At 46.3% G+C, this 26,253-nt stretch overlaps 1 protein-coding gene across 1 annotated transcript in view; it reads right to left on the bottom strand.

Annotated features, from left to right (window-relative positions):
• Nucleotides 1–3,218: 3,218 nt before the first annotated feature.
• Nucleotides 3,219–26,253, bottom strand: part of SLC39A11 (solute carrier family 39 member 11) — a 404,839-nt gene continuing 381,804 nt past the window's right edge. The window contains exons 7-9 of the mRNA XM_073606902.1: nucleotides 14,513–14,611; nucleotides 10,627–10,785; nucleotides 3,219–7,652 (exon numbers count right to left, since the gene is read on the bottom strand). Coding sequence (XP_073463003.1) covers nucleotides 7,574–7,652; nucleotides 10,627–10,785; nucleotides 14,513–14,611 — 337 coding nt within the window. The 3' untranslated portion in view covers nucleotides 3,219–7,573. The remainder of the gene's footprint in view (nucleotides 7,653–10,626; nucleotides 10,786–14,512; nucleotides 14,612–26,253) is intronic.

Raw genomic sequence — 26,253 nt, 5'->3', positions numbered from 1 at the left:
ACAGCGTCATACGACGGCTTCCCCGAACTAGCCGGGCCGCGCTGTAGCCGCCATTCGGCTATAGCGTGGTCGGCAAGTGGTTTAAATAATCCCTGGTGATCCCGCCACGGAGGTCCTTGTTCAGGCACTTCCTGTTATGGGGTGACAACGCTCTGCCCTTGACTATAATTGTGCTCCAGTGTTGTCACTTTTTGCACTTTTGATCTCCCAAACATGGACTCGGCCTTACACAGGCATGGTCCTTCGTTGTCGCCATCGCTCTGAGAAACGTCGGGCGGCCACAAGTGTTCATGTAGACAGGAAGTGGTTGTAAAGAAGCTGCAGGGGGTCAGCAGCACTGAGATGTAGCCAAAGGTGAGAACAAGGGCTTTTCGCCTGTATTAGAAGCGCGCCGCATCTTCCCGGAACGTTATCATCAATCGATCACATCCTGCAGTGCAGAGCGATGTTTCGTGACAATAGAGAACATACCTTCGCCGTGAGGCCATGAGGGCGCTGAGTCACCCGCAGATAACGGCGAGGAATGACGGGTCACCTGGCAGCTGCCGCTTTTGTTCTGGAATTTGCTTTGGGCCGTTCCTCTGTATCTGATCTCATCCAGGAAGAGCGCCGGCGATATTCAGCGATCTTTATGTTAATGTGACATTATTACCCCCCCCCCCGACTGTTTTTTAAGTGGACCTGTCCTTCAAAGTCACATGAAGCAAGCAGATATTATCACCTTATTATTCTAAGTGAATACATTTCTTTTACTTGCATGCTATAAAGTTGAAGTTTATTCTGCATATATTGTGCCTTCCCCGGTCTCCTCCCCCATGCACAGAGCAATGTTTTTACGTCCTCTTAACTTTCATTGCATACCTTATTTTTTAGACCATGTGACATCAGCAATGTGACATCATCACTGGGTTTCTGTGCTTCTCTATGCAATGCAGGCAGATCATGGCTGGTGGGAGGGGCCGTCAGGGGGGGTGTACACAGCTTCCCCAGAGCCCTGAGTGCTGATGCAAGCAGTGGGCTGGTGCTTGGGTGGAGTTATGCAAATATCAAAATGCCTTAATGGGTGGGGTGTCAATCTGGAGGACTGGGTGGTCCTAGATAGGCTGTATTTGCATAGGTAACACCCACAGGAGAGAGGGGGGTGGTTAGAAAGAGAGCCTGAGGGGGGGAGTAGACAGATGCGCTCCCGATTGGGGGGGGTTTGGGGTGGTAGACAGCCCAATGTGGGGGGGGTAGATAGGAGAGAGCCCGAGGGGGGAGGGGGGAGTAGACAGAAGAGCGCCCGATGGGGGGGGGGGGGGGTTTGGGGTGGGAGACAGCACGATGTGGTGGGGTGGGTAGAAAGGAGAGAGCCCGAGGGGGGGGGGGCGAGTAGACAGAAGAGCGTACGATGAGGGAGGGGTTTGGGGTGGTAGTAGACAGTCCAATGTGGGGTGGGGGTGGGTTAGATAGGAGAGAGCCCAATGTGGTGGGGTGGGTAGATGGGAAAGAGCCCGTGGGAGGGGGGTAGACAGAAGAGCGTACGATGGGGGGGGTTGGGATGGTAGTAGATAGCCCAATGTGGGGGGTGGGGTGGGTTAGATAGCAGAGAGCCCAATGGGGGTGATGCCACTGGTGAGAGTCTTGCTGGTTATTGTCTCTCCTTTCCTCACACAGACACGGCTGATTGCATGGTAAAGGGCTGCTGTGATTGGCCCTTTACCAATAGGACATCGCAGTCATAGAGCGCGCCCGATGCGTGCCCCAGGGGGGGCGTGCGGGAGGTGGGGTTCTTTGAGGAAATTCATGCATGGCCAGGACAAGGGGTGGGCAGGAGGGGCAGCTGCCCTGGGCACTGTGTTATCATGTGAGGTGGGAGGTGGGGGGCACCTCAAGGAAATTGGGGATGGGGGGGAGATTTGTGTTGGGAGGGGGAATTTGGAGGGTGGCAGGGGGATAAGTCTTGCTCTAGGAGATGAATTTAGGAATGGTGATTTGTGTTGGTGGAGGGATGGGGGAGGGGGATTTGTACTGGGGGGGAGGGGATTTGGGGGTTTTGTGCTTGAGGAGGTGATATGGTAGACATTGAGGGAGGGAGGAGGGGATTTGTGCTAGCAGGGATGATCGGGGGGTATTTATGCTAAGAGGGGAAATTTGGGCGGGTGGGGGGCAGATTTGTGCTAAGAGGGGGGACTTGTGCTGGGAGGGGGGATTCGGAGTGGGGCAAGAGGATTTGTGCTTAGGGAGGGGGGGGGGGGAATTGGAGGGGTAGCGGATCTGTGATTTTTTTTTTTGGAGAGAGAGGATTTGAGTTTGGAGAGGGGATTGGGGGAGGGGCAAAGATTTGTGCTGGGGGGGGATTTCAGCAGGGTGGCAGATTTCGGGGGGGGGGGGGGGGGCAATTTGCACATGCAGCACACATATTAGCGCTCGATTTTTTTTTTTTTTTGGCCTCCCAGAACTGGCGTGTTTGGGAAGTGGTCAAATCTGTTAAATACACTCCAGGTGCATCCGAACAAAAGGTCTGCAAAGGTTTCCTTTAGAAAGCAGCCACAGTCTAAATAGGAAAGCCCATCCCCTGACAACATGCTTTAGAGGGGGACCCTTGCTTTCTGTGTAGAAGCAGCAGCCTCTCTGCAGAGGTCCAATGCTTCCTGCTGACTGAAGGGAAGGCGGGAGCTTAAATGCTGCCCCCTAGTAGGCACATTGTGGGTGTCTCTTGTTCTTGCATGGGTGCCCAACCTGTGGCCCTTCAGCTGTTGTGGAACTCCAAGTCCCATCATGCCTCAGCCTTTGGAAGTCATGCTTGTTGGCCTTGCAATGCCTCATGGACATTGTAGTTCCGAAACAGCTGTCTGGGAAGTCTAATGTTGGCCATACGCGGACTTCCTTATTGGCCAAAATTCGAGCTTAGATGGGCCTTCCAACACTTGACGATTGATTGTTCAGTCGGCTTTGGTTGGTCGGTGGTGCCTGATGGAAAATGTTTGCTGTGAGAATGCAATGGCCCATCGCCCATCCATCCTGGGAGCATGGACGGAGAAATCTGTTGGGAGTTCCTTCGTTCAGCCTGCAGGGGGAACCCTCATTGTTGGGTTCTACAAAGACTTTCATTTATGAGTTCTCATGCCATCGATCAGGGCTCCCCCCCCCCCGATTGATTCGCTCTTGGCAGACTGCTACGGCCGGGTCAATGTGCGGGGGGGGGTAGATACAGAATAAACGACTACAAACCCATATAAAACTTATAAGAATTTATTCGGTTTATCTTACTGCCATCCGTTGTAAATTCTTTAAATATAAATTTTTTAAAATTTTTTTTATTTTTATTTCAAAAACTTGTACAATGCCCGTTCGGTCTCTCCGGGGTTCACAGACTTTTTTCTGCACCACCGCAATTCTTTACCTTCCCTTAAAATCCAAACTAGAAATTTGGTGAGACATACTGCTACCCAACACTCCACCCAAAACTGCCACGAAAAGGCTATTAGAGCAGACGGGGGAAGGGGGAGCAGACACGTGTCCTTTTTTTTTTTTTTTTTACAGCCAATCAGATTGTAGCTAATGCCGAGCTAGAATATGGAAAGCAAGACTCCGATTGGTTAAAATGGGAAACGCCTCCATGTTTTCTTTTTCTCTACCTGGGATTTCACCTAGTGAAGAGAGGCCGCCATGGCTGGGCAAACATTTTTTAAATTGTCCAGTATACGGTTAATCCTCTTGCGGCTGACGCAACACGTACGTGCGGCGGCAAAGAGGTTGGGGCTTTAACGTCCACATGTGTCCATGGAGAGCTGAGGTTTCAGTCTTTCATAGACAGCTCCTGGTCTCTGGTAACGATTGGGAGCCGGTGGGATCAGCCAATCACAACGGTCACATGATCAGGTAGACCTTCCCGATCCCCAGCCATGGCCAAGTTAAAGCGACACAGGGCGGGAAGGGTAAAAATTGTGTAGCCTCACTTATTATGGAAGTTTACCCTCCCCCCCTTGTTTGGACATAGCAGACTATAGGAACCAAATCCAGAGCTAGAAACTCTCCAGGTGCTCGTGTGTATTGAGGGCCACTTGGCCTTTTCAGGCCAATTGATTTGGACCACTTGGAGGGGGGCAAACCCATAGTTTTGGGACAACGCAGATTATTCCAGACAATTGATCCCTCAGAGGGCTTATCTTCAATAAGTTGTAAAGGATAAAAGTTGTCTCAGAGAAGAGGGCTTCCATTTGTTCTCGTTTATCGGCTCTAGACTCAATGATATTACAAGGAGCCCATAGAGAGGTCCAAACCCCCTCCAAGTAGACCCAATTGATTGGCCTGAAAAAGGTGCCAAGTGGCCTTCAATACACACGAGCACCTGGAGAGGTTTTAGCTCTGCACCCAATGATATTACAAGGAGCCCATAGAGAGGTCCAAACCCCCTCCAAGTGGACCCACTTAATTGGCCTGAAAAGGTGCCAAGTGGCCTCCAATATACACGAGCACCTGGAGAGGTTTTAGCTCTGCACCCAATGATATTACAAGGAGGCCATAGAGGGGTCCAAACCCCCTCCAAGTGGACCCAAATGATTGGCCTGAAAAAGTTTGATCAGCCAAGTGGCCTCCAATATACACGAGCACCTGGAGAGGTTTTGGCTCTGGACTTGGTTCCTATAGTCTGCCATGTCCGGGCCTCCAGCTACAGTGTGGCCTCTTTTTTTTTTTGTGGAGGTAGGTGGCCCGGGGCTTACACCGGATATACTCTGCTCTCTACCCTGCCAGGCGATGATGGGTTTGTGACACAATACCAACGAGGAGACCACAGAAAGACCCAGTGAAGGTTGGTGGGACAAAGGCAGGTTAGCAAGTTTAGATTCCATGCAGCTTGTTCGCTTTGTATCAGATCCTCCTAAAGCTAGTAATACTTTCTGCAGTATTGGAGAGCGTAGGAAAGTTAGAGCAGTTCTTCATTTTCTTTGGGGTGTTTTTGCCATATGTGTCCCATTGGGGAGGTTTCTCTTTACTTTCTACCCTATAGAGAACAGAAAGTGAGGGAATCTCCTCGGAAGAAGTGTCCCCATTGAAAGGTCTCACCTCTCTTTTCTCCTGGTCTGGTGGCAACAGTTACTAGAACAAGAAGGTGAATCTCAAGACAGTAAGACTCCATTTACACTTTCCAGTTCGACGTCTCTGGCACGAAGTTGCGTGAAAAGTCGTGTAGGCACCTTTTCTAACACCAATCTGAACAGGTGCCACTGAAACCAATGGGCTGCAACTTGTCATGCAACATTATATTTCCTAAGTCCCACAAGTGTCACGGCTGCTCACCTTACTTCATCAAAAATTAGGCTCCTTTCAGTTGTGAGACCCAAAGTTGCTGGTCCTGTGAAATGTCATAGATCTCTATGAGAGCCGTTCCAAGTGACACTACTGAAGTTCCTGCATTACTTTGCCACAACTTCAATGCCAGAGAGTGTAAAAGTCGTATCAAAGTCAGACTCCGAAGTCGCACTGAACATGGTGCAACTTTGGCTTGTGTGAAAGGAGCCTTAAAGTGCACTTACCAATTTTTGTCCCAACCTAAGCCCTCTCCACCAATGAATATTTACCTCAATCCAACAGCTGTGTGGCCACTGGTGTTTGTTTACATCTGACGGTGCAAATCTTCACTGTCCTGGCCAATTAGTCCCCCCATAGACTTCTTCTACAGGGCTCTGTCTCCAGGCCGAGGATAATCGGAGACGGTCCCCTCAGTAGTCTATGGAGCTGTAAGGTGCAGACAAAGCTGGGACCACGAGACTTCCACCGCTGGATGTAAACAAAGAGCAGAACTGCCACTGTGAGACTGAGGTGGGTATACATTAGTGAAAGAGGAGGGGGGGGGGGGGGGGGGGGTTAGGTCAGGGAAGGTAAGTATGCATCTGTAAAAGGGAAAAGGGGGTTACGTCAGGTCAAAGGAGGCAAGTATGCATACGCATCTGTAAAGGGGAAGGGGAATTAGGTCAGTTAGGGGGGGAGGCAAGTATGCATCTGTGAAGAGAAGGGGGAGCCAAGTATGCATAGGGGAGTTAGGTCAAGGAAGGTAAGTATGCATCTGTGAAGGGAAAGGGGGCTTAGGTCAGGGGAGGTAAGTATTCATAAGGGAAGAGGAAGTTAGGTTAGGACAGGTCAGGAGAGGTAAGTACACATCTGTGAAGGGGGGTTAGGTTAGGGAAGAGGAGAGGAGGTAATCTGTGAAGAGAAAGGGGAGCCAAGTATGCATAGGGGAAGGGGGGTTAGGTCAAGGGAGGTAAGGGAAGGGGGAGGTAGGTTAGCACAGGTCAGGAGGAGCAAGTATACATCTTTGAAGAGAAAGGGGGTTAGGTTTGGTCAGGGGAGGCAAGTATGCATCTGTGAAGGGGAAGGGGGTTCTGTTAGGCGAGAGGAGAGGAGATAATCTGTGAAGGGAAAGGGGGAGCCAAGAATGCATAGGGAAGGGGGAGGTAGGTCAAGGGAGGGAAGGGGGAGTTGGGTTAGGACAGGTCAGGAGGGGCAAGTATACATCTGTGAAGGGGAAGGTGAGCCAAGTATGCATAGGGGAAGGAGGGTTAGGTCAAGGGAGGTAAGGGAAGGGAGGGCAAGTATACATCTGTGAAGGGAAAAGGGGGTCGGGGGAAGGAAACAGAATGGATACATGTGCTTTGTTTTAAAGTGCATCTGCCCCTCAACAATTCACTATTTCTCTGTGTTGTAAATAATCCTGAACTCTGATATTTGTGTTTTCAATACCGGTAATGATTCTGTATTCTCCTTTTTATTTTATTTCTGGTGCTTCATTTAGATTTTTGTCCACATTTACATACAAGTCAATCTGTCCAGCAACAATGGTGGTTTGGAGAGTTCCTATCCGTCCCAACCCCCCCCCCCCCCCCCCCCCCCCCTTATTTATTATCTGCTGTATACTTAGTAGATCTATTTATAAAAATATATTACTATATCAATGTAACCCCCTTCCATCCAACCTCTAAATGAGTCCAGGTATAATTCTGAAGATCCAGTAAAGTGCTGAACAGAATCTCCTGTTGGTTTAATCCATTTTATTTTTGTCTGCATAGGGGGCGGGGCAGGGAGGCGTGCCCTTTACCAACATACTTTGTACTCAAAGGCGTCCCTCCTAATTCTAGAGTGTTGGGGGTGCATTTAATGCCCACAGGCTTGCCTGCAAGTAAGCAACCCAAAACTGCTACGTTCCCCCCCCCCGAGAACACAGGTCTGCCCCCACCACTGAGAACAAGTCTGGGGGTGCTTTGGTTTCAGTCGTTACAGAAAGGAACGCCCCCTATACAGGTGAATGAGCCCTTCTTGGAATGTATGGAAGCATTTGATCAGGTACAATAGACAAAATATTCCCCCCCCCAATTATCATACATGAGACTTCCTGTCTCCACCTGATCAATCTCATCTACACAGGATTATCCCCCCCGATCAAACTCCCACTATTAACACTCAGAAAACATCAGATATAAATACACAACTAATCAATCATCCATAAAAAGGCAAATTTGTTTGTAAACTGCGGTCGTAGCGCCCAGCGCCTCTTCCGATTGTGGGTTCAGCATCCGCACTGCGGTGACCGTCGTTATCCTAAACCGACGTCCAATGACATCATGACTACGAAACCCAGGATACACGTCCAGGAGGACAGCTTTCCGTTTCCACTGCCGCACAGGGGGGGAAAATGACAGTTAGGTCACAAGTTATAGAGTTCTATTATTTCACAAACCCCGCCTATCACAAACCCCACTCTTCATACCGTCCAATCACAAACCCCGCCTATCACAAACCCCACTCTTCATACCGTCCAATCACAAACCCCGCCCATCACAAACCCCACTCTTCATACCGTCCAATCACAAACCCCGCCCATCACAAACCCCACTCTTCATACCGTCCAATCACAAACCCCGCCCATCACAAACCCCACTCTTCATACCGTCCAATCACAAACCCCGCCCATCACAAACCCCACTCTCCATACCGTCCAATCACAAACACCGCCCATCACAAACCCCACTCTTCATACCGTCCAATCACAAACCCCGGCCATCACAAACCCCACCCTGCATATAGTTCAATCACAAACACCGCCCTCCATACCGTCCAATCACAAACACCGCTCACCATACCGTCCAGTCACAAACACCGCTCACCATACCGTCCAGTCACAAACACCGCCCATCACAAACCCCACTCTCCATACCGTCCAGTCACAAACCCCGCCCATCACAAACCCCACTCTCCATACCGTTCAATCACACACACCGCCCTCCATACCGTCCAATCACAAACACCGCTCACCATACCGTCCAGTCACAAACACCGCCCATCACAGACCCCACTCTTCATACCGTCCAACCACAAACCCCGCCCATCACAAACCCCACTCTCCATACCGTCCAATCACAAACACCGCTCACCATACCGTCCAATCAAAAACACCGCTCATCACAAACCCCACTCTCCATACCGTCCAATCACAAACACCGCCCACCATACTGTCCAATCACTGCCCTCCATACCGTCCAATCACAAACACCGCTCACCATACTGTCCAATCAAAAACACCACCCTCCATACTGTCCAGTCAAACACCACCCTCCATACAAACCCCACTCTGCATACCGTTCAATCACAAACACCGCTCACCATACCGTCCAATCACAAACCCCACTCTCCATACCGTCCAATCACAAACACCGCCCACCATACCGTTCATCCATATTCCTCTGTCTCAGGTGACCACATACCATATTTCTGTTTCTGGTGGGGGGGTCTGACCCTTCATCTGGTATCCCTAACACGGCTGTGAGATGCTCAACTACTTGTCACCAACCCAAGAGAGATTTTTTTTTATTTGGTCATATGGAGAATGCAGAAACAATGTATCAATGGATTCTTTAGGCCTTTTACGGCTCATCTTCCCCTGGCCACAGCAGCCAAAGATTGTCAGTTCTCAAAGCAGAAGTGCTCAGAGCTGAGACCTTCCAGGTTCACAGTACCTAGTGGAGATCATTGAATGGAGGTTTGCTGATCTTCCACTTCTTTCTGACATGGAAGTCCCAGGAGGGGACAGCAGTGCCCAGGACAAATGTGATTTCCAGGTATGAGATATAGACATAGTTACATTGATCCAAGGTGGAATCATGAACTTTGTATAAAATATTCATACCTGGAATTCTTTAGGTTTCTGACACAAAACAAACATTTTTTTTTGGTTGACAAGAACAAAAAGCTAAAAAAACGTTCTCAAGTCATGTGACCAACACCAAGAGACTGGTCGTGGGGTCTCCACTATTGGGATGGAACACCGGCGGTGGGATTTGCCAAGCCCCTTGGGTAGAGATCAGGTGACCAAAACCTCTCTACTGGTCATGTGACCAGGGGCCGAATTCAGCGCGAGCAAAATTTAAAATAAATGTCCTTTTATGTAAAAGGATGAACAGGTGAAAAGGTTTTATTCTTTACTAAAATATGTAAAATGTTCCAGTCACCTTGTAAAAAAGTAAAGCCCCAACTAGGAAGAGGTACAACAAACTTCCTGCCATCCCCTTTATTAGGCCCCTTTCACACAGGCCTTCCGTTTGCCCGTTTTTTACCCATCTGTTGACGGATGAAAAACGGACATCAATGCATCTCTATGGGATGTAATTGAATGATCATCTATTTCCGCTTTTTGATCAAAGCTCTATTTTTCTTTCGTTATAGAGGAAGTAAACTCTGATGGGTTTTACTTCCTCTTTTTTCCCCCTGCAAAGTAAAAGCACAATGGGCTAGTAATGCATCGCATACTAGCCCATTATGTGTCACTTACCTGCAAACGAAGCCCGCGATGTCCCCGCTGGTGGCTGCGTCCATCTTCACCCCACTTCCTTTTCCGGGGGCCGTGGACTCCGGCTCTGTGACTGGCCAGAGTCACGCGACGTCACTCCCGCGCATGCGCCGACGGTCGCGGCACGGGCCCTTTAGAAACGGCACGATTCTTCAGTGCGCATGTGCCCATGATGTGCAGGTTTAGGAGATATGTCCAGTACCTACAGGTAAGCCTTATTATAGACCTACCTGTAGGGAAAAGTGGTGTGTAAGGGTTTACAATCACTTTAATAAAACAGAACGAGCGAAAAACGAATGTAAACGAACAAACGGTTTATTTTGCATCACTTTTTGCATTGGTAGTGAATGTAAAAAAAAAACAAAAACTGATAAGAATCTGATGAAAAACGGATCGTTTTTTTTCTTTGAAAAAACATGACTGAACTGATGAAACAAACAGAATACTCGTGTGAAAAGAACCCTTAGGCAGCAGTCCCGGTGCTTTTGCACCCCTCTGAAACTAGTTTCATTTTTTTTTTTTCTGCTTCAAGACGTGACTTCTCTGAGTTCACAGCTCCTCTCGTCCAATGAGAGTGTCCATGCGATCAGCTGAGGCTCCGTCATTGGACATGGGGGGGGGGTGGGGGGGTGGGGGGTGGCTTGGGGGGGCTGCAAGGTGGGCTGGGTTCAGTCCCAGTATGGAAAGCCTTTAGCGACAAAGTGAAACCAGTTTCAGAGAGGCACACAGAGAAGACAACCCTGGCTAACAAGGGTTAGGGGCCATCACTAGATTAATAAATACACCGTACAAAAACAGCTTACCCAGTCTGAGCTTCCGGGATGATGTCATCCACCACCACATAGACCATGGCGCCCGCTGCAAACGCCAACGCATAGGGCAAGGCCGGCTCTGCCACTGATATGGCAAATGCTCCTAAGACCCCGGCAATGGGCTCAACCATTCCGCTCAGCTGGCCATACCTAGGGAGAGAAAATTGTCTGATCACAGAGATGTAATATTGTATGTATGTGTATATATATATATATGTGTGTGTATATATCTATATATCTATATAGATATATATATATATCTATATATATATATAGATATATATATATATATATATGTATAAACACACACACATATAATCATATACACTATATTACCAAAAGTATTGGCCTTTACACACACATGAACTTTAATGGCATCCCAGTCTTAGTCCGGAGGGTTCAATATTGAGTTGGCTCCGCCCTTTGCAGCTATAACAGCTTCAACTCTTCTGGGAAGGCCGTCCACAAGGTTTAGGAGGGTGTCTATGGGAATGTTTGACCATTCTTCCAGAAGCGCATTTGCGAGGTCAGGCACTGATGGTGGATGAGAAGGCCTGGCTCGCAGTCTCCACTTTAATTTATCCCAAAGTTTTTCTATCGGGTTGAGGTCAGGACTCTGTGCAGGTCAGTCAAGTTCCTCCACCCCAAACTCGCTCATCCATATCTTTATGGACCTTGCTTTGTGCACTGGTGCGCAGTCATGTTGGAACAGGAAGGGGCCGTCGCCAAACTGTTCCTACAAAGTTGGGAGCATGAAATTGTCCAAAATGTCTTGGTATGCTGACGCCTTAAGAGTTCCCTTCACTGGAACTAAGGAGTCAAACCCAACCCCTGAAAAACAACCCCCCACACCATAATCCCCCCTCCACCAAATGATTTTGGACCAGTGCACAAAGCAAGATCCATAAAGACATGGATGAGCGGGTTTGGGTCGGAGGAACTTGACTGGCCTGCACAGAGTCCTGACCTCAACCCGATAGAACACCTTTGGGATGAATTAGAGTGGAGACTGCGAGCCAGGCCTTCTCGTCCAACATCAGTGTCTGACCTCACAAATGCTCTTCTGGAAGAATGGTCAAACATTCCCATAGACACACTCCTAAACCTTGTGGACGGCCTTCCCAGAAGAGTTGAAGCTGTTATAGCTGCAAAGGGCGGAGCCAACTCAATATTGAACGCTACGGACTAAGACTGGGATACCATTGAAGTGGCATCTAGCTGATCTCCTGCGTTGTCACCCTGTGACAAGCCCCCCCAATGGACTCTACAAGTGGCCAACACACATTGCAAAGGCATAAGATTTGTCACCATAAGGAAACTTACCCTGAGAAATGCCATGCAGACACCGAGAGGGCGTGTACACATTCCGTTAGGACGGGGGGGGGGGGGGGGCTGTAGGCATCTCCGGTAGTCTAGCTTCTACTTCTTCTACTTCATCTGCTTCTTTTACACTAGCAGTATCATTTATTACCTCCCGAAAAGCAACCTGCGGTGGATTGATTTTCATGTTGGTAAAAGGGGGTTAACAGGCATGATTATACTTGATGCTTGTGTTTTTTTTTTTTTTTTTAATGCCAAGTGGAAATCACGGGGCGGAGCCACAACTGCGAGACAGGGATTTGGCTTGAGGTTGCATCGCGGCTCCTTTCACTTACAGTGAGGGGAAAAAAGTATTAGACCCCGCTGCTGATTTTGTATGTTTGCCCCACTGACAAAGAAACGATCCGTCTATAATTTTAATGGTCGGTTTATTATAACAGTGAGAGACAAAATAACAAAAATATCCGGAAAACGAACTTCAAAAAAGTTATAAATTGATTTGCATTTTAATGAGTGAAATAAATATTTGACCCCTTCGCAAAACATGACTTAGTATTTGGTGGAGAAACCCTTGTTGGCGATCACAGAGGTCAGACGTTTCTTGGAGTTGGCCACCAGGTTTGCAGACATCTCAGGAGGGATTTTGTCCTCTTTGCAGATCTTCTCCAAGTCATTAAGGCTGATGTTTGGTAACTCGAACCCTCAGCCCCCTCCACATATTTTCTATGGGATTAAGGTCTGGAGAATGGCCAGACCACTCCATGACCTTAATGTACTTTTTCTTGAGCCACTCCTTTGTTGCCTTGGCCGTGTGTTTTGGGTCATTGTCATGCTGGAATACCCATCTACGACCCATTTTCAATGCCCTGGCTGAGGGAAGGAGGTTCTCACCCAAGATTTGATGGTACATGGGCCCCGTTCATTGTTCCTTTGATGACGTGAAGTTGTCCTGTCCCCTCAGCAGAAAAACACCCCCAAAGCATAATGTTTCCACCTCCATGTTTGATGGTGGGGGATGGTGATCTTGGGGTCACAGGCAGCATTCCTTCTCCTCCAAACACGGCGAGTTGAGTTGATGCCAAAGATCTTGATTTTGGTCTCATCTGACCACAACACTTTCACCCAGTTCTCCTCTGAATCATTCAGATGTTCATTAGCAAACTTCAGACCGTCCTGTACATGTGATTTCTTCAGCAGGGGGACCTTGCGGGCGTTGCAGGATCTCAGTCCTTCACGGTGTAGTGTGTTACCAATTGTTTTCTTGGTGACTATGGTCCCAGCTGAGATCATTGAGAAGATTCTCCTGTGTAGTTCTGGGCTGATTCCTCACCGTTTTCATGATCATTGAAACTCCACAAGGTGAGATCTTCCATGGAGCCCCAGACGGAGGGAGACTGGCAGTTATTTTATGTTTCTTCTATTTGCGAATAAATCACACCAACTATTGTCACCCTCTCACCAAACTGCTTGGCGATGGTCTTGTAGCCCATTCCAGCCTTGTGCAGGTCTACAATCTTGTCCCCGACATCCTTGGACAACTCTTTGGTCTTGGCCATGGTGGAGAGAGATTGGAATCTGATTGATTGCTTCTGTGGACAGGTGTCTTTTATACAGGTAACAAGCTGAGATTAGGAGCACTCCCTTTACGAGAGTCCTCCTAATCTCTGCTTGTTACCTGTAGAGAAGACACCTGGGAGCCAGAAATCTTGCCGATTGATAGGGGATCAAATACTGATTCCACTCATTAAAACGCAAATCAATTTATAACTTTTTTGAAATGCGTTTTTCTGGATATTTTTGTTGTTATTCTCTCACTGTTAAAATAAACCGACCAATAAAATTATAGACCGATCGTTTCTTTGTCAGTGGGGCAAATGTACAAAATCAGCAGGGGAGCAAACACTTTTTTCCCCTCGTTGTACATGGTAGAGCTTGGCAGGTGGTGCCACCTGTCAAGTTCCACATATAGTGTTAAAATTGCCACAATGTAATGCAAAGAATCGCAGCCGCGGCAATACGCCGAGCGGCAGCATGTGCATTAGTGGGTGGTAAAAATGTGGATCGACCACTTGTTTTTACCCCCTTCCCCGATGGTCCATGTGAAAGGAGCCTACAGGTGATCTGTCATGGAGAACATATGACGATGGCCTCTTGCTGACCTCCTTTTGTTCATCTGCCTGTTGGTGCAATGATCAGGAATTGTGACTTCACGGGTGGAATCTGCGTGGCAGCCAGGCAAGCAGCATTTTTGGAAGGAGGTCGGCAATGTAGCGTGAAATGTATTCCTCCCACCACAACCTTGTAGGAAAACATCAAGTCGTTCTTGGAAGGCCAAGTGAAGAGTTGGGGAGGTAACAAGCTGCAAATTTTCGGAGGGGCGCTACGTGGTGTGAAAGGAAGAATAGGATTGGCTTCATTGGCCAATGAGAAGTCCCTAATTCAGACTGGTACAAAGAGGCCGATGTCATCGGTGACGATCCCACACCGACCGGCAGGTGATGAATAACCGCGGCCACCATAACGGCATCGGCTGCTGGTAACGAATAGAGCTACTTACCAAAATGCCCTCCATGTGGACAAGCCGGCTCCTCTTAGAGGGAGGCTAACCGCGAGGCCCTCGGGAAAGTTCTGGATTCCGATTCCGATGGCTAAATTTCTGCAAAACAACATTTTAGTTACAAGTGTTAGAGCCTCTCAAACTACAGGACATGCACTATCTTACCAAAAGTATTGGGACACCTGCACATGAACTTTAATGGCTTCCCAGTCTTAGTCTGTAGGGTTCAATATTGAGTTGGCTCCGCCCTTTGCAGCTATAACAGCTTCAACTCTTCTGGGAAGGTCGTCCACAAGGTTTAGGAGTGTGTCTATGGGAATGTTTGACCATTCTTCCAGAAGCACATTTGTGAGGTCAGGCACTGATGTTGGACGAGAAGGCCTGGCAGTCTCCGTTCTAATTCATCCCAAAGGTGTTCTATTGGGTTGAGGTCAGGACTCTCTGCAGGCCAGACAAGTTCCTCCACCCCAAACTCGCTCATCCATGTCTTTATGGACCTTGCTTTGTGCACTGGTCCAAATCATTTGGTGGAGGGGGGATTATGGTGTGGGGGGTTGTTTTTCAGGGGTTGGGTTTGGCCCCTTAGTTCCAGTGAAGGGAACTATTAAGGCGTCAGCATACCAAGACGTTTTGGACAATTTCATGCTCCCAACTTTGTGGGAACAGTTTGGGGATGGCCCCTTCCTGTTCCAACATGATTGCCCACCAGTGCACAAAGCAAGGTCCATAAAGACATGGATGAGCGAGTTTGGGGTGGAGGAACTTGACTGGCCTGCACAGAGTCCTGACCTCAACCAGATTTTTTGTTTAATAAGTTTTTATTAAAGAAAATATATCATGTATACAGTTATAACACAAATCTTCCATTATTTTAACAGCATAGGTTATAGTACTCATAAAATTCACTGCTTAGTTAGTTTTATCAGGTGCGCACAGGAAGTTACAATAAGTCAACTAAACAGCTGATTTGGATAAAGAAGTGTAAGCTAGGTGAGCACTATACATTAAATGGAATTTAAATAGAAAATATTGCTTTAGTTTAACATAAGTATACATCGAGACAAGATAGTGGTAGAGAGGGAGAGGATAGAAAAGAAAGAGTTGAAGGTGGGAAGGGGAGAGGGTAGGAGGTTGCTGGCATACTAGACCATGTATTGAGCAGAGGGGAAGATTATCATGAGTGGGTGTTTAATGGCTATGCTAAAGTGTTAGGGTTGAGGGGTTAGAGCAGGAGGTTTGTATATGTGGCAGTAGTCTGAAATTTTTTCCAGGGTTCCCAGGTTAAAGAATGTTTCTGGGAGGTCCCTCTAATATTGTGGGTGATACTCTCCATAAGGTATACATTGTCAATCATTTGTAGCCAGGCCTTCATAGAGGGAGTAATTGGTTGGCCCCACAATGTGGGGATTAAGGCTTTGGCAGTGTTTAGTAGATGAGGAATGATTGAGTGTTTGTACGCCTTTATGGGAGTTTTTGTGATATGAAACAGAATAGCCCATGGATCATTTGGTATTTGAACATCAGCTATCTGAGCAATCAGAGTGCGAATATTCTCCCAATACGGTTTAATCAATGGGCAGAACCACCATATGTGTGCGTGAGTAGCTTTGTTCCCACAGTTCCTCCAGCACAATGGGGAACTGGCGGGGAACATTTGGTGTAGGCGAACTGGGGTGTAATGCCACCTAGTGAGCAGTTTATAGTTGACCTCTGTCATTCTTGAGGCCATGGACGAGGTGTGAGCAAGTTGGAGGATCCTATCTTTTTGGTTGTCAGTCAGGGAGAGACCAAGGTCAGTTTCCCATTTAGTCAGGTAGGAAGGGGGGTCTGGGTTTTGAAGTGTAATAAGAGCTTTATAGAATATAGAGATGCAATGTAGAGGGGGGTCTTTTGGAAGGAATATTACTTCTATTTCGTTTAAATCGCTAATGCCCCTAATTGGATTAGAAAGGGAGCTTAAGAAGTGTTGTAATTGGTGGTATCTCCATTTATCTAGGAACGTGGCAGGTTTAGGGGTGAGGATTGAAGATAAGGGTTTAAGTGTATTGCCATTTAGAACGTGATGTAATAAGAGGGGTTCCTCTGACCTCCATGTCTTAAAACCTGGATCCAAAAGGCCTGGTAGAAAGTATGTGTGATTGAGAAGAGGTAGCAAAGGGGAGTCATAATTCCAGGAATGTTTTTTGTGTAGTGCGTCCCATATATCCAAAGAGGAAATGGTAAGGGCCGAGGTGGTGTGGGCGAGGTTCCTGTGGGAGCGGGGTATCCAAGGAGCCATTGAAAGGTCCACTCCACTCAGATGATATTCGATTTGTACCCATAGCTTCCTGCCAAGGGCATATTTCCATTCAGCTAGTCTGGCCAGTACCGTTGCTTGGAAATAGGCTTTAAAATTAGGAAGTGCCAAACCACCTGAGCATTTGGAGCGGGACAATAACCCCCTGGATATTCTAGGGTGTCTATCCTTCCAGATAAAGCGGGAGACCAGGGACTGTAAAGTAGTAAAAAAACCCACCGGGACACCTAGTGGTAGCATTTGAAAAAGGAAAAGGATGCGTGGTAGTATGTTCATTTTAATTATATTAACCTTCCCTAACCAAGTATGTGACAGGTTAGACCATTTTCGTAGGTCAGTTCTGACTTTATTTAGCATGGGGATGTAATTATATCGGAAAATGGATTGAAGATTAGAGGTGAGGTAAATACCTAGGTATTTCAAACAGTTTGATTCCCATCGAAAAGGAAAAAGGGGTTTGAGGAAGAGAGTCTCGGCCTTGGGGATGTTAATGTTTAAAATTTCGGATTTAGATAAATTTATTTTGAAGTTAGAAATTGATTGAAACGTGGAGAATGCAGACATCAGATTCGGAATCGAGATCCGAGGTTGTTGGATAAAAAATAGTACATCGTCTGCATATGCCGCGTATTTATGGGATCTGTTGCCTATTTGTATGCCTTTGATGTTAGTATTGTTCCTGATTGTGGCGAGAAAAGGTTCTAGAGTGATAGCAAATAGAAGAGGGGAGAGGGGACAGCCCTGCCTGGTTCCGTTATGTAGGATAAAGGGGTCGCTCAACGTTCCGTTAATCCTGACTTGAGCCGAAGGGTTAGCATAAAGAGAAGAAATACGGTGAAACATTTTAGGACCCACCCCCAAATGGCGTAAGGTCAGCTTAAGGTACTCCCAGTCCACCCTATCGAAAGCTTTTTCTGCATCAGTAGAGAGGAGTAGGGTGGGCTGGGAGCACCGTCGAACGTATTGAATCAGAGAAATTGCACGAAGGGAGTTATCTTTCGCTTCTCTAGCGGGTATAAAACCTGATTGATCCGCCGAAATCCAATTTGGTATAAGGGGAAGTAGGCGGTTTGCCATAACTTTGGCAAATAATTTAATGTCAACGTTTATTAACGATATAGGTCTAAAACTATTACAGAGTGTAGGGTCCTTGTCTGGTTTAGGGATGACTGTGATATGAGTCAAAAGTGATTCTGGGCGTAAGCCTGAAGAGTGGGAGATTGAGTTTGCATATTCAGAGAGTCGAGGGAGCAGGATGTCACTAAATGTTTTATAGTATAAAATCGTGAGTCCGTCAGGTCCAGGGGCTTTACCAGAGGGGGAGGACTTCAATGCTGTCTGGAATTCCTCGACCGAAAAGTCTTCTTCTAATTCTTTTAGAACAGATATGGGTAATTTGGGAAGATTTGCCTCTCTCAAGTAGGATAGCATACGGTTTCGTCTCTCCTCACAAGGGAGAGAGGATAAGTCATTTTTGACATTATATAGGTCCGCGTAGTAGTCTCTAAATGCTTTAGCAATATCTGGGGTTGCATGGGCCAATGTGCCTGACGGAAGCTTAATCTTGGGGATGAATGATTGCGACTGTTTAGTCTTTAGTGATCTAGCCAGCAATCTACTTGGTTTGTTCCCCCATTCGTAAAATTTTTGCGACAGACGCTGGAATCTTCTCTTGGTGTCTAGATTAAGGAGGGACTTCAATTCCTCACGTTTAAGTGTGAGAGATTTAAGGTGTTCATTATGTAAAGAAAGTTTATGTTGCTTATCTAGAGCCTCTATCTGTTGTAGAACCTGGTTAATTTGTTGACCATGCTCTCTTTTTATCCGCGCACCAAGCTCAATGAGCCGACCTCTAATGGTAGCCTTATGAGCTTCCCAAACGACCGAGGGGGAGGTGTCAGAGGATTTGTTTTCCCTAAAATATTGCGATAAGTGGGAGGCTAGCATAGAGACCTCTGCTTCATTAGTGAGAAGGGAATCATTAAGCCTCCAGTTGGTGGTGCGTCGGGGTAGGGAGGGCATGGTCAATGTCATCGACACAGGTGCGTGATCTGATATTGATGTGAGACCAATGTGGGCAGAGTGTAAAAAGGGAAGATGGAAATGGTCTAAGAATATATTGTCTATTCTAGAGTATGATTGGTGTGTTGAGGAGTAGTGTGAGAAATCCTTCTCCTTAGGATGAAGAAGGCGCCAAACATCCATCAATTGATGATCAAGAAGCCGTTTTTTCACAAATTTCAGTCTTTTGAAAGAGATATTAGAACGGCTTTGTGATGTATCAATAATGGGGTCTAACGGCATGTTTAAGTCCCCCGCTAGAATAGTAAGTCCTGTGGCAAAGTGTGACAACTTAGTCAGTATTTGGGAAAGGAAGGTAGGTTGGTCATGGTTCGGGCAATAGATATTTGCAAGCGTGCATTGGACATTTCCAATGAATCCCTTAAGAAAAAGGAAGCGGCCATAGTCATCCGCAAGCATGTCAGAAAGCCTGAAAGACAAACCACTGCAGAAACCAATAGCTACACCTTTGGACTTATTGGTGTCTGACAGGCTATAGTACCACTGCGGAAAGTTAGGTGAGGTAAGTTTAACAGGTGTTGTGTGGGTTAAGTGCGTTTCTTGAAGAAAGGCAATGGAACATGTAGCTTGTTTAAGTTCACGATATAATTGATGTCGTTTAGCAGCAACATTAAGACCCCTAACATTGTAGGATACAATCTTTACCTTAGCCATTTAAAAGGAGCATGAATATTTTCAGTTTGTCTTGCCAAGCATGCCAGCAGAGAGGGGGAAGAGGGGGGGGGGGAGAAAGAGAGGAATAGTAGGAAAGAAAGAGAAGAGAGGAAGAAGGAGAAGACAAACATATACAATAATTATACATGTAGGTCAGAGAACTAGTGGGAAATGAAAAAATATCACGCAGAAAACTGCAGTGGTCCCATTGGGGAGAGAGAGAGCGAAAGGCCATCCCAATCCTTAAACAAGGATTAGATAGGATATCTTCGGGGCCATTCACGCTCGCCATCCCCAGGAGGAGGTGGGGGGTGGTGTTACGCTATGGGGGGGAGGTGGCGAGGGGAGTGTGCCCCGACAGCACACGGCCTGTAGAAGAAAAACATGTTAACAACCCGTCATTAACAAGAGAGCAATGAATTCCAGTCGGAAATATGAAAACCCATGTAAGTGGAACCAGGATCAATAAAAACAATAAGCAACCTACAAAAAATCGCAAATGTAGACCAATTGGAAACATGCAACAATCAACATAATAATAAAGAAAAACAAATATTGGTCAGTTTACCGATGAGTCCACCCCGGCTCCGCAGGCGCAAGTACAGAAAAGAGTAAAGAAAAATTCTATATGCACACGCAAACACAGCGACCGGGTCCGGACTCAGCCAAAAGAGCCTTTTTGTAAGAAAAAAAAAAAAAATGATTTATATTATTAACAATAATATGGGTGAAAAAATAAATGTTTTAGCCTTGTGTTTGTGCAGAGCCTGGGAGAGAAGCGCGACTCCTCTTTGAGGGGGTCTTTTTCCAGACAGAGTCCATGGGGCATGAGAATTTTGGAATCGAATCCTGCCAGCCTGGAAGTTCCATGGGTGAGAGATGTAGGTCCTGCAAAAAAGTTGGAAGTTCCTCAGGAAATCTCAATGTATGGGAACGACCATTTTTTGTAGCAATCAGGCAGGCAGGAAAACCCCATCTGTATGTAATCCCGTCAGATCGTAGGTTATCCAGTAGCGGTTTTAATGCTCTGCGGCGGTCCAGAGTATCTTTAGAAAGATCTGGATAGATACTGATGGTGGCACCGTCAAAGTCAATGTTAGGTATGCCTCGCATCTTTATCATAATGGCATTTTTATCTTCAAAATAATGTAGGCGGCAGATGACATCTCTGGGCTGGTCTGAGTTAGCGTTACGGGGTCGTAAAGCCCGATGCACACGATCAAAGCGTAATGGCGCAGCGACAGGGTTACCCAGGATGGTATTAAAAATGCCTCTTATAGAAGGTTCAAGATCAGTATCCCTAGTGGCTTCCGGCAACCCTCTAACTCGGATATTGTTTCTGCGGTTACGATTTTCGAGGTCTTCGAGCTTATATAAGGATGTACGGTGAGCAAAAGCCAGCTGGGCAACAGTGTCCTGCAGTTCTTTAATGGCTAGTGCCTGCGTGTCCTGTCGCTGCTCCGTTTCCTCCACCCTGACCAGGAGATGTGACATATCAGATCGAACAGCAGTTATTTCTTTTTTGATGGATTTCTCCAAACTGTGAAACATACCTGCAAGTTCTTTTTTGAGGCCGCTCATAAGTGCTGACATTTCAGAGCCTACGGGGGATCCGGGATCATCCATAAGATCCGAGCAGCAGGAAGAAGCTGGAGAGCTCTCCCTCACAGAAGCAGCGTGGGATGATGGAGAGGCGCTTACTCTCGGGGCCCTGTCTTGGTCACCGCGTGCGTTGGCTAGGTATTGCTGAATAGAACCTGTGGAGACTGGAATAGAGAGTGATCTCTTGCTTGAACGTTTAACAGAGGCAGAGCGGAGCTTAGGTGTTTTGGCGGGCATAATTGGAGCTATATGGCCGATAGCTGCAAGGGGCACCCCCCCTCACATCTGAGCAGTGTCACATATTCATCAAAATGTTGTCAGCACCTGGAGGGGTTCCCATTTAGGTGGAGCACAGGTAGCAGAAAGTGTACTCTAATGACAGTAGAAGGGCAAGTAAAATTATTAAAATTATTGTAATTAAGCAAAAATAGAGGCTGTAAAGGTAATGCGTCAGATGAGAGAGGAACTTGCTGAAAAGTGAGTGCTGTAGAAAAGTTTCAATGAGAAAGGTAGTGGAAAAAGATGGTTATGGGAGTACTTGGAGCACCAAGATGGCCGCCGACCTCCAGGGATAGGCCGAAGCCGCGGACTTTCCTAGTGATTGTATCCGGTCGGGCGAGCGCCTTTTTCAGTGCGAGATGTAGGCTCAGAGCGGATCTTTGGGGAGGAGAAGCTGTTACTCACTGTGTCCCAGGGGTCAGGCAGGGCAGATCCATCCCAGGCCGGTGTCCAGCTCCCCAGATAGTGTAGGTCAGAGGCTCCAGGTATGTAGCAGGCCGCGGGGCAGCACCAGGCCGTAGCGCAGCGGAGCGGAGGGATCGGGCTTCCAGGCAGACCTCAGGTGACCCCCCTCGCCGTTCCCCCGACAGGTTGGCAGCCACTCGCCGAGGATGAGCGTCCGCTCGGCTCCCGGCTCACTGGGGCGGCAGGCTAGAGGCTCCGATCGGGCCGTAGGCCCCAAGATGGCGGCGGGAGTCTCTGCCAGGAGCAATCCACAGGCCCGGGGAACCGAAAACAGCAAGAGTCCACAAAAATAACACTCCGGGCGCCAAGCAGGGCGGCCCCAGGGGCTGATAAAGTGTAAAGCAGGCTCTCAGGAGAGAGTTAGAGCCCGGATGGCAGCAGATTCTCTGTGGCTTGGAGGAGCTCAGCCAGAACACGTCCTCCACCTTGCTCATCCAGACACGCCCCCCACCTCAACCAGATAGAACACCTTTGGTGTGAATTAGAGCGGAGACTGCGAGCCAGGCCTTCTCGTCCAACATCAGTGCCTGACCTCACAAATGCCCTTGTAGAAGAATGGTCAAACATCCCCATAGACACACTCCTAAACCTTGTGGACGGCCTTCCCAGAAGAGTTGAAGCTGTTATAGCTGCAAAGGGCGGAGCCAACTCAATATTGAACCCTACGGACTAAGACTGGGATGTCATTAAAGTTAATGTGCGTGTAAAGGCAGGCGTCCCAATACTTTTGGTAATATAGTGCATATCAAAAGATTTTGGTTAAAGAAGAACTCCGGTGTACATTTTTCTATAGCCCCCTAATGTCAGGGGCTGGTGAGACCGCCTGCTAACCTACTGATGGTTGTCTTGGTTAGAAGAACGTTGGGCTCCATAAACTGCGGGAACTTTATTCCTATAGAAAGTCTTTTCTGAGTCTGCATTTGGTCATCAGTTTTATACAGCGCGATGTATTTCATAAGACAGAACCATCTGTCCCTACCTTAGGTGGGCGCTTTTCTCCAACACCAATACGAGAATTGTACAAACCGACTGGTGGGGTGCGAGTTCACCTACATTTGTGCCTTTGAATTGAGGGAGAAAATTGGAGCCTCTGTATAGGAGACACATCCGCCTTCAAAATCACAGTTGGGATTTGCTATATAAATATTGAAGCTGTGAAATTATGAACCGCCTGACACAGTGTTTACAAACCCTGTTCCAACGTTGGATTGGAAGATACAAAGTGATATTGTTTATAAACATTGATCAGACAGAAGATAGAGATATACAAAGTAACATTGTTTATAAACATTGATCAGACGGGACATCGAGTGATACAAAGTAACATTGTTTATAAACACTGATCACATGGGAAGCAGTGGGAGGAGTTTAAAAAAAACAATATTTCATTAATATTTTATCTTAGGAATGATAAAATTATTGCTGAATCGATAGGCCATAGTGGAAATGTAAAAGCTACTTTGTTCCCTAGGAGGTGTACAGGGGGGAGAGCTGAAGGGGTTGAAGAAGTCTTCTAAAGTGATAACACACCCACCGTGTATAGAGAGGTGAGCATGCTTAGTCCTGCAGCTCAGCATCATATCCCACCATACACACTCCATGCAGATAGTATCTCTGATGGGATAGGATGCTGAGCTGCAGGACTAAGTATGACAACCATTCTGTGCACCATGGGGATAAACAATGTTACTTTGTATCTCTCCATCTCCCGTCTGATCAATGTTTATAAACAATGTTACTTTGTGTCTCTCCCTCTCCCGTCTGATCAATGTTTATAAACAATGTTACTTTGTGTCTCTCCCTCTCCCGTCTGATCAATGTTTATAAACAATGTTACTTTGTGTCTCTTCATCTCCCGTCTGATCAATGTTTATAAACAACGTTACTTTGTGTCTCTTCATCTCCCGTCTGATCAATGTTTATAAACAACGTTACTTTGTGTCTCTTCATCTCCCGTCTGATCAATGTTTATAAACAACGTTACTTTGTGTCTCTCCCTCTCCCGTCTGATCAATGTTTATAAACAATGTTACTTTGTGTCTCTTCATCTCCCGTCTGATCAATGTTTATAAACAATGTTACTTTGTGTCTCTTCATCTCCCGTCTGATCAATGTTTATAAACAATGTTACTTTGCATCTCTAGCTCTTGTCTCATTAATGGTTATAAACAATGTTACTTTGTGTCTCTCCATCTCCCGTCTGATCGATGTTTATAAACAATGTTACTTTGTGTCTCTCCATCTCCCGTCTGATCAATGTTTATAAACAATATTACTTTGTGTCTCTTCATCCCCGTCTGATCAATGTTTATAAACAATGTTACTTTGTGTCTCTTCATCCCCCGTCTGATCAATGTTTATAAACAATGTTACTTTGTATCTCTCGTCTGATCAATATTTATAAACAATGTTATTTTGTATCCCTCCATCTCCCGTCTGATCAGTGTTTATAAATAACTTTACTTCGTATCTCTCCATATACCGTCTGATCAATGTATATAAACAATGTTACTTTGTATCTCTCCATCTCCCATCTGATCAATGTTTATAAACAACGTTACTTTGTATCTCTCCATCTCCGATCTGATCAATGTTAATTTGATCAGATGGGAGATGGAGAGATATAAAGTAACATTGTTTATAAGCATCGATCAGACGGGAGATAGAGAGATACAATGTTTATAAACAATGTTGCTTTGTATCTATATAAACAAAGTTGGAACAATGTTTATAAACACTGCATCAGACGGTACATTTTTCCATAGCAGCAGCTTCTACAGGTTGTACGGTATATTTAGAGCAGCAACTCCCGACTGCTATTTTGAGTCCAGGAAAGGGGGGGGGGGAAGGGGGTGGGGCGGCAATGAAAGTGCAATCTGTTTCCACTATGTCTGCAGTTTGGCTGGAATTCCACTTTAGAAAATGAATTAGTTTTGTTGGATCTGATTGGAATGGATGAACACATGTATGTCGGGGGGGGGGGGGGGTTGCGGCTGCAGTGGAGAAATGCCATGGTAGGGGTGGGGGTGGGGGGTAGATCGCCAAATCTGATAAGACGTAATGTGTTCAATTTCCTGTAAAGTGCACCTGTTACAACAAATGACGGTCACAGCACTGAACAGAAAAGACGTAAAACGTTATACGATGACCATTTCCACATCGGTGACTTCCTTTAAATAGGTTATAAAACTTCTCTTTATGTGTATTTTTGTTGTTGTGCGTTTAGCCGCTGGCGTTGGCTATTCGGTTTACTTTCGTCGTGCCGCCTATCGCTTTTTTTTTTGCGCACGCCGCGCCTGGACGCCAAAGGGGGCAGAGAAGCGTCGCTCTCTATAGGATCAGTAAACAGGAAATGAGATTGGAAAATTTCAGCCCTTCCACATTACACCCACCAGTGAGAGAGTTTGTCTGCAAATATCAGCCGAAATCAGATTTGTTCCCAAAAAAAATAAAATAAAATAAAATAAAAATAATATAAAAAAAAAGAAAAAAAGAGTAACACGGAGACTCCAAAATCAGATTTGTTCCCCCCCAAAAAATAAAAAATAAAATAAAAATAATATATATAAAAAAAAAAAAAAAAAAAAAAGAGTAACACGGAGACTCCAAAATCAGATTTGTTCCCCCCCAAAAAATAAAAAATAAAATAAAAATAATATAAAAAAAAAAAGAAAAAAGAGTAACACGGAGACTCCAAAATCAGATTTGTTCCCCCCCAAAAAATAAAAAATAAAATAAAAATAATATATATAAAAAAAAAAAAAAAAGAGTAACACGGAGACTCCAAAATCAGATTTGTTCCCCCCCAAAAAATAAAAAATAAAATAAAAATAATATATAAAAAAAAAAAAAAAAAGAGTAACACGGAGACTCCAAAATCAGATTTGTTCCCAAAAAAAAAAAAAATAAAAAAATAAAAAAAATATATAAGAAAGAAAAAAAAAGAAAAAAAGAGTAACACGGAGACTTCAAAATCAGATTTGTTCCTAAAAAAAAAAAAAAAAAAAGAAGAAAAAAAATTGTAGGCTCCCTTGTGATTTCCAGGAGTAGCCTGTAATGGACGGGTCCCTCCTTACACAGGTATGCTGGCTTCCCTTTGTGCAGCCCGTGTTGTGCAGCGACTTCTGAGGACACGCGCTGCGGGAGACAGACAGCGTGACGTCACCCTCTCTCCTACCCTCTCCTCCGCACGTCTGCAGGTAGTCCTCACCTCTGGCTTTAGTACGTCTTTTGTGTGCGGAGTGTAATAACAAGGAGCTCTTATCTGAGCCAAGCGGCTGCGACGCCTCCCATAACCCCCGAGGAGTGACGTCATCCTGCGCGAGGGACAAACGCAAGCTAAGAGAACGCACAACGCTGCCGA

The sequence above is a fragment of the Aquarana catesbeiana genome, linkage group LG12, assembly GCF_042186555.1.
Source record: "Aquarana catesbeiana isolate 2022-GZ linkage group LG12, ASM4218655v1, whole genome shotgun sequence".
Lineage (NCBI taxonomy): Eukaryota > Metazoa > Chordata > Amphibia > Anura > Ranidae > Aquarana > Aquarana catesbeiana.
This window is presented reverse-complemented; position numbering and strand designations above follow the sequence as displayed.